General features: G+C 40.8%; 1 protein-coding gene across 1 annotated transcript in view; it reads right to left on the bottom strand.

Moving 5' to 3' along the window:
- The window catches only part of MCF2 (MCF.2 cell line derived transforming sequence), a 167807-nt gene that overhangs the window by 63286 nt on the left and 88788 nt on the right, over positions 1–15733 (bottom strand). Inside the window, exons 7-12 of the mRNA XM_063433524.1 lie at positions 14070–14219; positions 12849–12970; positions 7052–7166; positions 5093–5212; positions 3235–3426; positions 1753–1944 (exon numbers count right to left, since the gene is read on the bottom strand). Of these exons, the coding sequence (XP_063289594.1) occupies positions 1753–1944; positions 3235–3426; positions 5093–5212; positions 7052–7166; positions 12849–12970; positions 14070–14219 (891 nt within the window). The remainder of the gene's footprint in view (positions 1–1752; positions 1945–3234; positions 3427–5092; positions 5213–7051; positions 7167–12848; positions 12971–14069; positions 14220–15733) is intronic.

The following is a 15733-nucleotide window of genomic DNA, read 5'->3' as shown; positions in this document are numbered from 1 at the left end:
TGGGGACAGGGGCTGAGGTGGGGACAGGGGCTGAGGAGGGGACAGGGCTGAGGAGGGGACAGGGGCTGAGGTGGGGACAGGGGCTGAGGTGGGGACAGGGGCTGAGGAGGGGAAAGGGGCTGACTAAGGGGACAGGGTCTGACTAAGGGGACAGGGCTGAGGAAGGGTGACAGGGGCTGACTAAGGGGACAGGGACTGAGGAGGGGACAGGGCTGAGGAGGGGAATAAAAAAAACACTAAAGTGTATTTCCCCCCTCCCTGAGTCTTACCTTAGGCCAGGGAGGGGTGGACAGCAGCCAACAGGAGCAGCAACCAGCAGCAGCCAGTGAAGTCGTCCTCTCCTGATGATGTCAGAGGGAGGTGCCGTGACTTCCTCTGCTCTTCTCCCAGACTCCCCAGCGGTCCTGTGAGAAGAGCAGTGGAAGTCACGCCCCCTCCTCCTGACATCATCAGACTCCACTGACTGCAGACTGCAGGAAGAGTGAGGTAAGTTGAAAAATCGGACTCCTCAGCCAGAAGCAGGGGATTCAGATTTTTCCTTTTTTTGCTGGGTGTGGGCGGCCCTGGGTTTAGGGCGGCCTGGGGGGCAATTGCCTCCCTGACCCCCTTCCCAGCCCGCCCCTGATATGCAGAATACACACAGGATTTCCAAACTGCACATAAGAGTAACACAATGTTCACAGTATTCACTCATTATAAATGCCCACAAATGCCCTAGACCAGGGATGCCCAATATGTAGATCTCCAGATATTGTATAACTACAACTCCCATAATGCTTTGCATGCTGTCTCAACGTCTTTAGAATGACAAAGCATCAGAGGTATGCCCCTCCTCGTACCCTCCGCTCTGCCCGCGACCACCTCCTGACCGCTGTTCGCACCCGTACGGCCAACTCACGCTTGCAGGACCTCTCACGGGCGGCTCCTCTCCTATGGAATAACTTGCCTACTGCCATCAGACTCTCCCCTAGTCTTCAATCATTTAAGAAGGGCCTTAAAACCCATCTCTTCAGGAAAGCGTATGGCCTCCCAGAGTAATCTCTCCCTTACATACCTGTCGCTTGCTCTCCTATGGGATAGTGCTTTGCTCTCTCCTCCAGCTCTGCTTCACTCCTACTTGATATTTCCTATCCTAATGTTTCTAATACCCCACCTCCTATAGACTGTAAGCTCATTTGAGCAGGGTCCTCTTCAACCTATCATTCCTGTAAGTTTTCTTGTAATTGTCTTATTTATTGTTACATCCCCCCCTCTCAAAATATTGTAAAGCGCTACGGAATCTGTTGGCGCTATATAAATGGCAATAATAATAATAATAATAATAATAAAGGTTGTTTTAAAATATCTAAGGAAGCTACATATTGGGCATCCAGGCCCTAGACACATGTCCCGCCTTACCAGATTTGCTTTTGGTGTCTCGCATGCAGGAAGGCAAGGAAACTGACCCTAGCCAGAATTGCTCAAGTGAATCATTACATGCACTTACATTATGCTAAGGGGACTAGGACTATGCAGAGTACACTTGCTCTCTGCATTGTCTTCCGTGAGTGAGGCCAACCAGAGAGCCTGACATGACCCTTCTGGGCAGCTCTGACACTTTCCTGGGTAAGATTTCCCATTTTAGACATCAATGACAGCAAGTGGCATCACTACAACTATAAGTGGCACTTTTTTATTCTATGTTTTTTATGTATCTGCAAGGCATTCCACCCAACATCTTAACTTACTGTAAATAATAACATACTAGGTTACCTTTAGCTCATCTGTTAAAATGGCTTGATATTCACACAGCAAGCTTTCAGGGTCGTAGTTTGAGTAAAGACTGGAGTCTTCCAGAAACCTCTCCACATCTTGCAGGGCTTTCTGTGCCCCCTCCTTTGACTGACACTTGTCCATTTGCTGGTTAGCTAGAAAATAAGCACCTTTATCACAGCATTCAAGGGCCTGAAAATCAGAATGTAAATAGAAATAAGGAGAATGGGACAAGATATTGCAAAGTCTGATAATCTAGGACTGGTATGTTACCTTGTGAGTTTAATGTGCTTCATTATTTACCACAATGCCTACATACCATAGGAGCCATTTTATTTACATACCAAAGGAGCCATTTTATTTATTTTATAATAATGAGAATTTCAGCAACATTAAATCATTTACATATTCTACAAATAAATAAATGATTGGTAATATAACAGTGTCTCCTTGGCTGATCATTGTACAGAACATATATCTAAAAATCACAGTGATCAAAATAAAGACCATGTAATAAGAAGAACAATTCATATCCAGGACTGGCTTCAAGATCTCAGGCATCCCAACATTTCTGCATTTTCAGGACAGCCCTTATTTTGGGATCTTGTCCTGCTTTAGTTGCCTGGTGTCCTGCATCGGGTGACACCAGGGAAGTGTTCCTGGGCTGCAAAGCACATATCATTAGATATGCTGTGCATTGGGCTGTGCTCCCTTGCATAATTGGAAAGGCTGGAGCTGGCCGGGTAGGCTGGCAGTGGGCAAGCCCACCCATTATGGTAATTGCTCATGACGCAGGTCACATCACTGGCGATGTTTCCTCATGGCCCGAGCACACCCCATCCTGATTCTCCCGCCAATTGTTGGGAGGTGTGGTATCTTTACAACTAAGTCTACCTATGACTATTGATAAGTGGGAGGGTTTTTTTTTCTTTTCCAATCCTGCTGTTTTGCCTACTTTACTGCTTTGTGAATAAACTCCATTAATGTCGTATTGAACCAAGCTGTACGTTAAGTTTACATGTGTATCTAGTCTAGTCCGTGGCACACTAAGGTGAGCTGAGAGAGGCAGTCAGCTTGTTTGATAGCTGGGAGGCAGTTTACCCAGCAGACACCCTCCCCCTAGGCCTACAATGCCCCATATACCCAAACCTGCACTATAACGAAACAAAAAAAAAAGTACCCTGCACAAACTTCTCAAATTAGGTGTTCTTTTTTTAGGTGCCTAAACAGATCAAGTATTGTTCCAGCCTAGAAAAAGGCCTCATCAGACCTGATAAAGGTTTACGCTGAACCATTTTTCTTTATTTTTGCCATACAGTAGCATGGCCAAGGTTCTGCCTACTCCTTTTAACAATATGTAAGCGAGTTTCGAGCACCATACAGAGGGATATGACTATTGCTGATAGACCGTTCACTGTAAATTAACCCCTTTGTTAGAAGTGTTATGGAAATCATTTTTAGTCATAACAGTCTGTGGTGTACCTGCTGTAGCTGGATGTGGAGATCGAGGGTTGTAGAAAGTCGAACTTGCTTCTTTTTTATCTCCTCTGACAAAACATCTGACATGTGCCGCAGCTCATTGCATTGCTGGCAAATTAAATTTAGTGCATAATGATGATTTGCGGCTAGCTGGTGTCCGTGTAAAATTACCATCTGAGACCTTGACATTAAATCCTGTAAAGAAAAATACAATTTGGGACATAAAAACTTCCTTCACTATCAAGGCACATTTAATTCTAACTAAGTTAATTTAATTTGTTATCTCATTGTGCTCAGTGAAATTGCAATAAGTGCAATTTGTAGACATATGTATGCCTTCTGTGATGTTCCTATTTTGGATATGTGCTATATCGTGCCTTATAAAAACTTAAAATATTAGAGAGGAAGAACATGGCATAAGGCCAAGAAAAGGAATATGGAGAGAGAAGGGAACAATGACTATAAAAGTCTAGCTGCTGGGGAGTGTCCTGAACGTGAAAGCTAGCCGAGGCATGCTTCTGCAGCTCTGCGTCTACCCAAGCCAGATCGACAATAAACCCACTTAAAGTTGGAGGAAACTTGCTAGAAAATATACCGCCCTAATACCAGTGTATAAAGGCAGGCGACAATGCAACCTTAACAATCTAGAGCAGTAGATGATCCAAAAACTCCACTGTTAATAAAACGTGACAGACCAAGTGGTGACCAAGGTACCGCTTTCGTATCCTATCTCCATAATCAGAAAATGCACAAGATGTTGCAGAGCCCGCACTCGACCCTCCAGACCAACTTCATGAAAATAGATGGTGACCTGCATTGGGATCTGCAGGCCCTGGGAGAGTGCACAAGCCACACCAAGCACAAGTTAGAAGAATTTTGTGGTCCTTATAATAAGGTTGAAGATAAAATATCCACACTTGAGGCATTATAGAAGAGGCTGGCAGCAAAAATCGCTAATGCGGAAGACAGGACCAGATGCAGTAATGTGCACGTGAGAGGTATCCCGGAGTCTGTGTCCACTGAAGTCCATCATAACTAAATACTATCCATATTTAAGGTGATTGTACCTGCACCACCAGTATCAAAATGGCACATGGTTCGTGCCCTCCAAATTCCAAAACCAAGAGGCTTGCCGGGGACTCAGCCCTAGATGTTGTTGTTGTTATGCTATAATAATGCTTTACTTTAGAGCAAAAGAGGCCTTGATGGAAGCATGTAAACAGCACTGGTTATTCCATGATAACTTTTCTAAGCTGGAGATATTTGCAGATCTTTCAGCAGCAATGATGGCAAAAAGGAGGGAGTTCGCACCTGTGACAAAGATCCTCATGGATAACCAGATAGCCTATAGATGGGGATACCACACCAAGCTTTTGGTTTGGAAATGCTTCTAAGAAACATTCAGTCTTACTGCCATCCATCTGACTTGCATGTCCCCCTGGGTCTGTAATTATGCTTATTTTATTTCTACTGTTTGCCACTATTTTGTGGGTTTTGTATGATTATTTTTGTTTTGCATGTTAATGAAAAAAGGTGATAAAGGTGCACTTTTATAAATAAATTTTGAAACCCCTTTATGGCTGGCAACCAAACAACTTTTTTTTTTCCTCATTCCTTGGACCCCCTCAACAGACCTCAGACCCGTGTTCTTCCTTACTGTGGGTGCAGCGCATGCATGCGAGCAGACGAGGGAACTCCAAAAAGCACAGTTTCGGAAGTTCCTCAATGAGAAGTAAATTGTTTTAAATTTGGTTACTCTTTAATTCATGTTGGGCTCTTGATGTTATTTTTATGGGGATATTTCTATACTAAAGTAATGCACAAAAGATACATTTCTGCAAAATGACAAAGTCAAACTTACCTTTGAGCTCTCCTCTAAATTGCTCAAATCCATTAAGCGTTGCCTGACTTCTGCGACATTGTCTCCTGTATTTAGAATATTTGCCTGTTGTGCCATCAAATACTCATTTGAGTTTTTCAGCTACAAAACAGATCACACAAAAGTTCACTTTGCATCATCTATATACAAATCTAAAAGTAAATAATGATACACAAATACACAACATACAATATAAACTTGTCTTCCTTGTACAAATTACTAAAGTTATGGTGTGGAAAAACAGTGATTGGAAACCCCTTCCACCTGAAGTCAGTGGATAGTCAATGCATTGTTAAACACAGATCTGCACACCAGTCAAGCCATATGACTTGCTTTTCCCACGGAAATCTCACATTTGCAATGATGTTACTACTGCAAGGGATTCTGGGTGGGCATATGCAAGTTAGTTCAACAAATAATCAAAATTTTGCCTCATTATTCCATTTTAAACATGGATTCCTTGGAGTTTATGTTTGTTGTATACAACAGCTTTGAAACACAACTTGGGAAGAGATGCAAAGCTTTAGGTATAGCTTTTTCTACATCCAGTCTGCTAGAGAAATCTCCAGCATGGGTATAGATAAAAAAATATAGTGTTGAAAGATGGCTCCCTTCAGAATTCCCACACCACATTCAGAATGGCAGCTTGAAATGCATGTGGTGGTGAAGTACATGCATCCCAAATTCCATCCAAACTGATGAGATTATCATCCCACAAATCCTAGTCAGCCAGTGCAAGCTAAGAATAACGGGATTCAAGCACATAGTTTGATAATGGGGTGCTGCTCACTCTAGCTACTTGCAGCACCAACATGTGGTGTTTAATGTTGTGCTGAGTGTTCTGTAGTCCTTCAGGTTTGTCAAACTACAATTCCTATACATTTATTCCAGCCTGATACCATATTTGTGTGCAGTTGAATACATAACAAGTAAAGTATACCCGTCATTCCTAACATTTAGGACTTACTGCCACTTTTAAAGGAACACTCCAAGCACCATAACCACATCAGCGCATTGTAGTTAAAGAAAGGTGCTAGGAATGCCCTTTCACCCCCACGCCCCATTATATGAAGTCAAACTGTTTTAAAACAGTCTGACTTTATACTTGGGGTCTGCTTGGCATCATTCTCTGCTTCTACTACAGTTTTTGTTCATTTTCAGTTTTTCCCATGAATCCTATATTGGATTGTTTGTTTGTTTGTTTGTCTATCCATGATACAAGAACAGCATCTTACTTTGATGGATAGGTTTTGATGCCAGATATCACATTTTTAATCTGCCTTTGAGGTGAAATAATAGTTTTTGTTTTGAAATGTAATAAACTCATAAAAATACAATTTGATGTGCTGCTACACATTTATGCTTTTTTTTTTTTATAAAGGTTGTGTACCGTAGGCCATTACTGTCTGTTATAAATATCAGGGCTTTTATTGTGTCAACAGCACATTAAGTGGACACTTTTTCTTATTTGGATGCTGTTAGGTGATTTGTACAAAGTGTACTAGCAGTCACATTATAATATAATATATGTACTCTTAACATTTTTTTAATTTTAAATTGTAGGACAAAATAGTCAAATAGGAAACAGCACTGTTTAGTGGATATACCACATGGCTTAGCATACAAACTAGTACAAACTTCTGTGATTCAAATAGAATGTGTCTGTCAATGCAACTACTGCCAAAATTGCTCCATTTCTAAAAATGACTACTGTTACCGAAGCAGATCATTATGCGTTATATTTAGAGATTCCTGTACAATTAACAAAACGGTTTACATTCAATAAACAAATCTGTTCTTTTGAAAGCCACGTCTTTGATTACAGAAACTGTTTCAATAGCTTTCTTTCCTGAAACAAAGCCACTGACGCAGTAATTTGGCTGAATCTAAAAGGATTTCCTTTTTTATAACAAGTATTCTTCTTATAGATATTTACTATACCTCTTGGAAATGTTGCTCAAACTTCAGCAGTTCTAAATATTGCTTGATTTTAAGCTGGTGTTTCTCCCAAAAACCATCAAAGGCAGTTTCCATTTCAAGTAACTGAGCAAGCAGCCTAAAAAAATATTTGATAGAGACTTTAATGTATAAACACAGTCAATTAGGACGTTATTCACGGCACAGAAATGTGTAGTAGACTTTAAATTGTACATTTTAGAACAATATAGCTAATTTGGACACATTATGAAAATCAGCTATAGTCACAGCTTCACAATTTTAATCTGATTTTCACAATTCAGTTATATCTCATTATTCGAAGAACAAACACTTGAATGTATATAAATAATGATGACTTTTTCCCCCCCTGAAGAAGTTAATTGGACGCTACACGTTTTTTTAATTGCTGCTGTCCACCACTGTTACTACGTCCCTGACGCAGCCCCTTTTTCCGGAAGACAAGCTTTTCAAGATACTTAGGTGAATGCCTACTGACTGGCCATCAAAGGCACTCACCAACCAAGAACCTAACACCTGCACCAGCACTCTATATCCCTATCATCTGAATTCCAACATACCAATGAGTCCTGCTGGTCAAAATGTGCATATTACTGAAACGGTTTATTATAGGGTTTATTACTTTTCTTTTGTTATCTATGAGATTTAGCATTCTCTACTTAGGTTCCCATCATGTGTTTTCATTGGGGATAATGTCTTGGTCAGCTGATACCTCAAATTTCTTGGACTTTATTTTGTCAATGTGAGGTCTACTCCTCGGGGCACAATTTTACCGATTTTGAGGGGGTTTATTACGCAACAGTCTGGTTGTATGCACTTTTTTCTGCATCGGTTGTGATTTTATATATCCATCCTACAACTTATGTACCTTTTTAGGCAACACATTTTATTATTTAGTTTTTATTATTTCATCAGTACCATACATTGTGCAGTGGATCCATTTTGTCATATCACATTTTATATTGTGAAAAAGGTTAAAACTAGAGTGAAAATATGTGGCGCTTATTACTCATTTGAGTGATTATATTTATATATAGCAGCTGAAAAACACTTTATGGGTACTCTAAATAACGCACCAAACAAATAGTATGTCAAATATGCACCATATATTTAGGTGATAGACCCCTACCTTTTATAAAGTGCATGTGCAGCGCTTAGTTTTAAAAATCGAGACTTGCCCTCAAAATTGTAGTAATTACAAATACATGCAAAACAAAAAATAAATTATTGTGTAGTGAGTAAATAATATTTTAAACACAAAAACGTGAGTGAAAATTAACTCACAATGTAGAGAGCATTTTCAGGATATAGGCTCTAAACTCTGCAGCCTCTGTGCCTTTAAGGTGGCAAACAACAACCTTTCTTCAAGGGATATTCATTCAGCAGCTCCCAATAAAAAGCATGTGAATGAGAAATGATAGAGAGACAAACACCTTCTGGGTGCAGTACTTTTATTACTTTCAAAGTAGTATATGATTGAATGTTGTGCTGACATTGCTTGGAGCCTTTTAGCAACTGGCTCCCAGTTTTTAAGAACCAGTGTCACTTTGGGGGTGACACTCTGCTTACTAGAACCTGGATGGCAGATGAATAAAAAAAAAAACTTTACACCTTTTTTTTTTTCAGATATTTATTTGAACAAATGGGGGAAAGTTTTCTATTAACTATTTAGAGATACAAAATACATCCATATATTCATTAGTTGAACATTTGAAATACTTACTAACATTTGAGAGATAAATAAAGTATCCTAAATGGAAATGTAGATGTTTGTATTTTAAGACACAATGTAATAACTTCTATATAATTTTTTTTTTCCTTTTTATGTTTAAACACTGCCCATTTGGACTGCGAGAACTAATTTTTCAGTTTAAAAATTGGATGACCCAGTCCAGAAATGTAGGGCCGCAATGATATGGTGGAGCATTATGGGTATAGTAGTCTTGAACGTAAACAGTTAGAGTCATATCACGAGAGAGTTTGCGCGTCCCTGTTCGGGTACACAAACAGACGAGGATCATTATGGGAGCACCGCCCTGCAGCATACATCACCTGAGAAAAACGCAAAAGGATTGGACCAACCAAGAAAAGGGCGGAACGGGCGGGCATTTAAAAATGGGACCAGACAACAGGATGAATTTACCAATTAAAAAAGCTGCTATTCCAGGCGAGAGGCAGAGGCAGGAGAAACTTATTTTGTATTTTTGCCTATGTTTAATTTCTGATATTTATACTGTTTTTAATATATTATATTGGTAATAAAAGGTAATATACTTACTCCCTCTTGTCTTCTTCTGCCATCCGTGTTCTAGTAAGGGGAGTGTCACCCCTAAAGTGACACTGGTTTTTCAAACTTGGAGCCAGTTGTTGAAATGCTCTGAGCAAGGTGAGCATAACATTCAATCATATACTACTACAGAAGTACTACACCCAGAAGGTGTTTGTCTCTCTATCATTTCTCATTCACATGCACTTTATTGAGAGCTGCTGACTGAAGAAAGGCTGTTGTTTGCCACTTTAAAGGCACAGAGGCTGCAGAGTTTAGAGCCTATATCCTGAAATGACTCTCTACATTGTGAGTTAATTGTAACTCACGTTTTTGTGTTTAAAATATTATTTACTCACTACACAATAATTTGTAATTATAACAGTTTTGAGGGTAAGTCCCTATTTTTAAAACTAAGCGCTGCACTCGCACTTTTTTTTTTTTTTTTTTTTTTATTCTTTATTTTTATTCGTGCATGGAGTAACAGTAAAGCGTACAGCGCCACAACAGCTGCTGCAAGCGGTTTGTCATCATTTCAACATGTGGCTTGTTATACAGCACATTTTTTATGTTTTAGAACATGAAAATAACAAGATGTAGGCAGTTGCATAGAAATATAAAGCGTGGTAAACATGCGATTTGAAATGTGAAACACTCTGAATTATTATGTCTAAGGCAGTAAGACATGATAGGGTTACAGGCTTGCTTCGGTAGACATATGTGCCCCTACAAAATATGTGGACGTACGCTGTCTCAACTATGAGGCAGAAAAAAAATATATATATAGGTAGCTTGACTATTTAAAGCGAGTTACAAACGTGGGATTAATGGTGCTAATTTAACCTGCTGGGTGTGCATTGCTTGAGGTACAGGAACAGGTATGTTAGAAAGGATGTATGCACAATTTTGACATTAACACTGTCAATATTAACAGGCTGAACAGAACTTACTGTTTGTGTTAGGATATGCTTGACATCAATTTTTAGAGTACATCATGCTAGGCTATACGTGTATAAAACATTGCTAGTTGGGCTTAGGTTTAGATAGGGCTAGCTAGTAACATAGTACGGTTACAGTGTACATATGTAGGCCATAACGATAAAAGCTTAAAGCAGGGTAGCGTATAGCATGGTAGAAGTGCTCAGTAGAATTAAAATGTAAATACGATCTATAACTTGCCTATAATATATAATATGCCTTAACATCGCTATTCTCCCTAGGTGCCTGCCCTGTAAAACATTACTATGTCCAGCTTGTTAGTCAAAATAGCCGTCCTACGCATTCTAGGCATGGGTATTAACTAAACATTTAAGTAAAGGCCGAGCAGGGAGGCCAGCGGTGCCGGAACAGTAAAACATTGTATGAGGGTAACAGTTAAACACAGAACTTATTGTTGGCCTGTCAACATTAACCCCCTAGGAGGCCCCTTTAGAGTGGTAAGGAAAGGCATTAGTAATCGAGGGCCGAATATTGGTATATCGGCTATCAGGGCTGCTGGGAACATCATATGTAAGGAAAAGAAAATAATAATGTGAAAGGAAAAAATAGTAAGCGATCATAAGGAAATCACTCTTTGGTTGTTAGTCCCAGAGAGTCCCACTTGCCGGCTCAGTTTATCCGATGCCCTCGAGGGGCAGAGCACAGTCCAGCCCAAGGGAGAGATGACACACAGTTCCGCTATGGTAGAATGTGTTAGGCCATTCAGCCGACTCCCATAGAGGGAAAGACCCGCCGTTTTTTCCCGCTCAGAAGTGTATGCAGCCGCTCTGATTCTTTCTTTGTGGCTGTGTCCGCAGGGATCCAGGTCGTGCTGTGCCGGGTGCTGGGAAGGAGGCTTGATGATGCCTCAGCAGACGTCGCCTTCATGGAGGGCTCGCTTGTGTGTGGTCGCCTGCAGGTACCTGTGTCGCCTCGGGAGGCTGTATTGGGGCTGCGTGGGGGATTTCCCCTCAGGCAGCGCCGAACCGCCGGGCGGATCCACTTCGCCACCGCTTTCACCGCTTGTTGGAAGGGCTGTCTCTTGGCCTTACACTTCTCCCAAAGGTACGTGCGAAGCTGTTCAAAGAACACTGTTATGTGTTTGGGTGGCTTGTGCATCTTGTGCCTCGTTCTGCACTGCTTCTGCGCCGCCATTTTAGTTTGGCCCTGGTGGTCCCTCATGGACAGGGCTTGTGTCGCTTGGGTTGTTTGCTTCATGGGGCTATTCGACCCCTGCGAGGACCGGGATATCCCCCGCCGGTCCAGAGGGGGGGGTAGCAGGGCTGCAGTGTGCCCACGCTTGGGAGCCCGTCCAGTGGCGGGAGGTCGGCCATCTCCCCCGGGTCCCAGACTTCGCTCAGGTTTAGGCCGCATGGCTGGATCGGGTTTGTCTGCGGCGCACCAGTGCCGGTTCGGTACCATTCAGTTGCTCTCGTCGTGCTGTGTACGTTTCTGGTCACCGTTTGCCGTTGGTACTTTTGGGTCACTCGATCGTGGCTTTCTTGTGCCTGTCTTAGCTGGAGCTCCTAAAGCGTGCGACCGCCCATGTTTGCTGCCAGGCCCCCCCTGCACTCGCACTTTTTAGGTATTGATGTATCACCAAAATATATGGTGCATTTTTGACATACATTTTATTATGTGTTAACTTACTCATTTATTTTCTTCTTCTTTTTTATTTTTTTTCCATTTTTATGTATTTATTTTTATCTCTACTACTCTAACAGACATATTAAGTCCCATGATCTGACCATGTGACTCACAGTTTTCCCTCACTTCTATCAAACATATGATTGTATGTGCTGGTGCTGAACTTGCAATACAATTCAGGACATGTAAGTTCATGCACAAGTGCTACAGCATCCATGTTTAGGCAGCTGATTTGCTACCCTTTCAGGCAACTTGTTACGTAGGCGCCAAGATAACATGCCACTTTATTAGAATTTAAAGGGACACTCCAGGCACCAAGACCACTTCTGCCCACTGGAGTGGTCTGGGTGCAAACTCCCACCACCCTTAACCCTGCAAGTTTAATTATTGCAGTTCTTATAAACTGCAATAATTACCTTGCAGGGTTAAATCCTCCTCTAGTGTTCTTAGAACACGAAAAGGGTTTTAAACAACGCTGGGCGTCCTCACGCTATGCATGAGAACAACCAGCGTCGCCAGAATCCCCATAGGAAAGCATTGAATAATGCTTTCCTATGGGAAGGTCTAATGTGCGCGTGCGGCCATTGCCACGCATGCGCATTAGGCCTTCCCCGCCAGCTGACGCCTGCAGGGGAGGAGCGTGGGCGGAGCCTGACCCAGCACCGAGGGACATCGGCGCTGGATTCAGGTAAGTCACTGAAGGGCTGTTAATCCTTTCAGCATGGGGGAGTGGAACGGAGAGACAACAGCAGAAATAATATAGGTTTTAAAAGTTGTCATTGCTGAGAACACGGTGATTAAATATCAGACTCCGTCTTGAAGCAATACAAATAAAAAAAGATGTATTCTCTAGCAGTTACATTTTACGTTTAGTGTGCACATCATCTCTACCTGTTCACAGTTTCCCAGTCTCCGTGCCTCTGATGTTCGCTGTCTTCACTAAAACTGCAGCCAGGTGATTCAAAGCTATTAAGTAAAAGGTTGCCTTCCTTCATCACTGATGTCATATCTTCCTGTACAAATCATATAGAAAACACTTTATGGCATTCTTTAAGTTTCTGCTAACACATTTCATGATGGAATAGGGAATTTATAGTAGTGTTTTAACAATATATTGATGACATACATGGCACCCAATGATACAAATTACTTTTAAATAAAGAATGGTAACACCCTGGAGTGTTGAATTATTGAGAGCAGGATGGACTTAAAACCTACTACCAAGTATCAGTTTATATTTGGTATATTAAGCGGTTTGTAAGGGTAGTTGGTAGGAATACACGCTTGCGTATTAAAGCACATAAAAACTGCACTAGAATGAATTTAGACAATTCAAAAGAACCAGAGAAATGAATATCATCAAATATAGCACAAGATAGAGAGAGGTAAATATGCTATGAGTTGTCATAAAGCATAAAAGCATGAACCCGAATACTGGTAGTAGAATTAATAACACACTAGAAATATTTTGTTGGAAGAGAGGGACATTAAAAACATGGAAGAAAAGCAGGGTAACAGTGACCTGTAGCATCAGAAACAAGAGCTAAAACTTGAATGGATTTAATAAATGTGCACTATATTTTGAGAGGCTTAGATTAAAAGGGACACTGGAATCACCATAACTACTACTTCTCATTGTAGTAGTTATGGTGCATGGAGTCTTTAAGTGCAAACCCTACATTTTCTGAATCGCAACTTTCTCATTAAGATGAACTGCAGAAGGGCGGGCTTTGGACCCGGGGAATATCATGGGTTTGCCAATCTGCCCAAAAACTATTTTATAGAAAACTTGGAAATGTCACTCAAAGTCTCCATGTTAAGCTAAAAGAAATACAGAAGACACTATAGCTGTGTAACACAGCAGCAACAGTTACAAGAAAATTAAATTTTACTTTAAATAAAAAAGACATTGATTTAGGAAGGAAAGAAAAAAACACTTTCCATTTAACATTGATGTGACTGAATTTCTACACCGTATTTATTTTATTGTATTCAGAGTTTAATTGTGTCTCTAAATATTGGCTATAAAACTGCATATATGGTTAAAAAGTAAAACTGCTGTTCTTTCAAGAGGTTAGCCGTAATTTGTCTTCATGAAATCTAATTACATACCTTCAACTGGCAGTATTTTTCAGTGCGATTTGCTAGAATGCGCTCAATTGAATACATGTCGCTTGGTAACTCGGTCTCAGCCAATTCAGTACCAAAACCCTGTAGCAACTGAGCAATTTCTTTTACGGTCAGTGCAAAGCCCTCAATAGCCTGGCCAGGGATTACAAGAGACAAAAATAACATTACAAGTGTGTCAAACAAAAGAACACTAAATAAGTTATATCCTTTCAACATTCTCACCAACAAATAGATTGAATGAAGCACCTCACTTGCTTAATCCAAGCCGTCTAATCAAGAGCTGTACATGTCAAACTGATTACTATAAAACACACAAAAGTAAGCCCTACACTCAAACTCCCACCACTCCTGGACAGCAGCAATGGCTAGAGTATATAACAGCCAAAATACACTGAACAAAGGCAAAAAAAAAAAACTTTCTGAAAAGTATCCTAAATTCCAATGCACATTTAAATAGGAGTTTTTTGGTACCACTCCAATAGCTATGGAAGTGCAAGGTGATCTGTCAGTGAAGGGTTGTCTCTATGGGGCAGGTGAGCTTAAACTCAAATGGCCATTTCAGTGGTACAGAAAACCTCCTTTTATTTAAATGTGAGATTGTGGATCATGAGCAAGTAACTTTTTTTTTTTTTTTTTTTTTTTTTTTTAGACATGTGCAATTCATTTCGTTTCGAATGTCCATTCGGACGCATTTCAGGCAATTCAGACATTCAGACATTCGGATACTTCCGAATGTCCGAATAGTTGAATTGACGAATTGCTGAAGTTCCGATGTGTCGAAGTGCCGAAGTACTAATACACCCAGTGGAAGAATGTTACACTGTGTACCAGTTTAAATAAAAAGTATACAAACATAGCCAGGATTCAGCTGTAAGCATTTGCAACACTTACAACAATCAAGTAACACGTTCATATAAAATGTAAGTTACTTCCATTACAGTCAATGGATGGGAATGAGTAAGTAGATAACTCCCTAATTCCCACGGTATTAGGGGAGCTATCTACCAAAAGGCTGAAAGACCTAAATTGGTATTTCAGCTAAATTTACTAATACTAAGTAAAAATGACTTAGTATTAGTAATTAATATGCCCCTACTCGCTATACTGCGAGTAGGGGCATGTCTATTAAACAGTGAGAAGCCTGTGGCTGCTCACTGTTAAAAAAAACAAAAAACCTGTGTCCCCTCTACCGAGCCCACACCCAAGCCGCGCGAGTGGGGGCTTTTAAACTAAAGGGGGACCTATTGCCCCCCTCCCCCCCCTAGCCGCCAGCCGACGCTCAGGTAACCAATCAGAGAGGTCTGTATGAGTATATGTGTCTCTGCATGTGTGTTCATATGTGTGTCAGTGTATCTGTGTTTGTATGCGTGTCATTCTGTGCATCTGCCTGTGTATCTGCATGTGTCTGTATCTGTGTGTCTATATGTGCGTTTGTCTGTCTATCTGTGTGTGTGCCTCTATGTACGTCTGCATGTGTATCTGTGTATCTATCTGCTTGTTTGTTTGTGTGTTTATCTTTCTATATGTATATATGTGTGTGTCTGTATTTGCATCTGTATATCAGTGTAGCTGTGTATCTGTGTGTCTGTATGTGTATATCTGTGTCTGGATGTGTATATACATCTTATAGCATTGAAACGCCTACA

This window comes from Pelobates fuscus, chromosome 9 (genome assembly GCF_036172605.1).
Source record: "Pelobates fuscus isolate aPelFus1 chromosome 9, aPelFus1.pri, whole genome shotgun sequence".
In the NCBI taxonomy this organism is placed as follows: Eukaryota; Metazoa; Chordata; class Amphibia; order Anura; family Pelobatidae; genus Pelobates; species Pelobates fuscus.
Note: the sequence above shows the minus strand (reverse complement) of the source record. Positions and strands in the feature narration are given on the sequence as shown.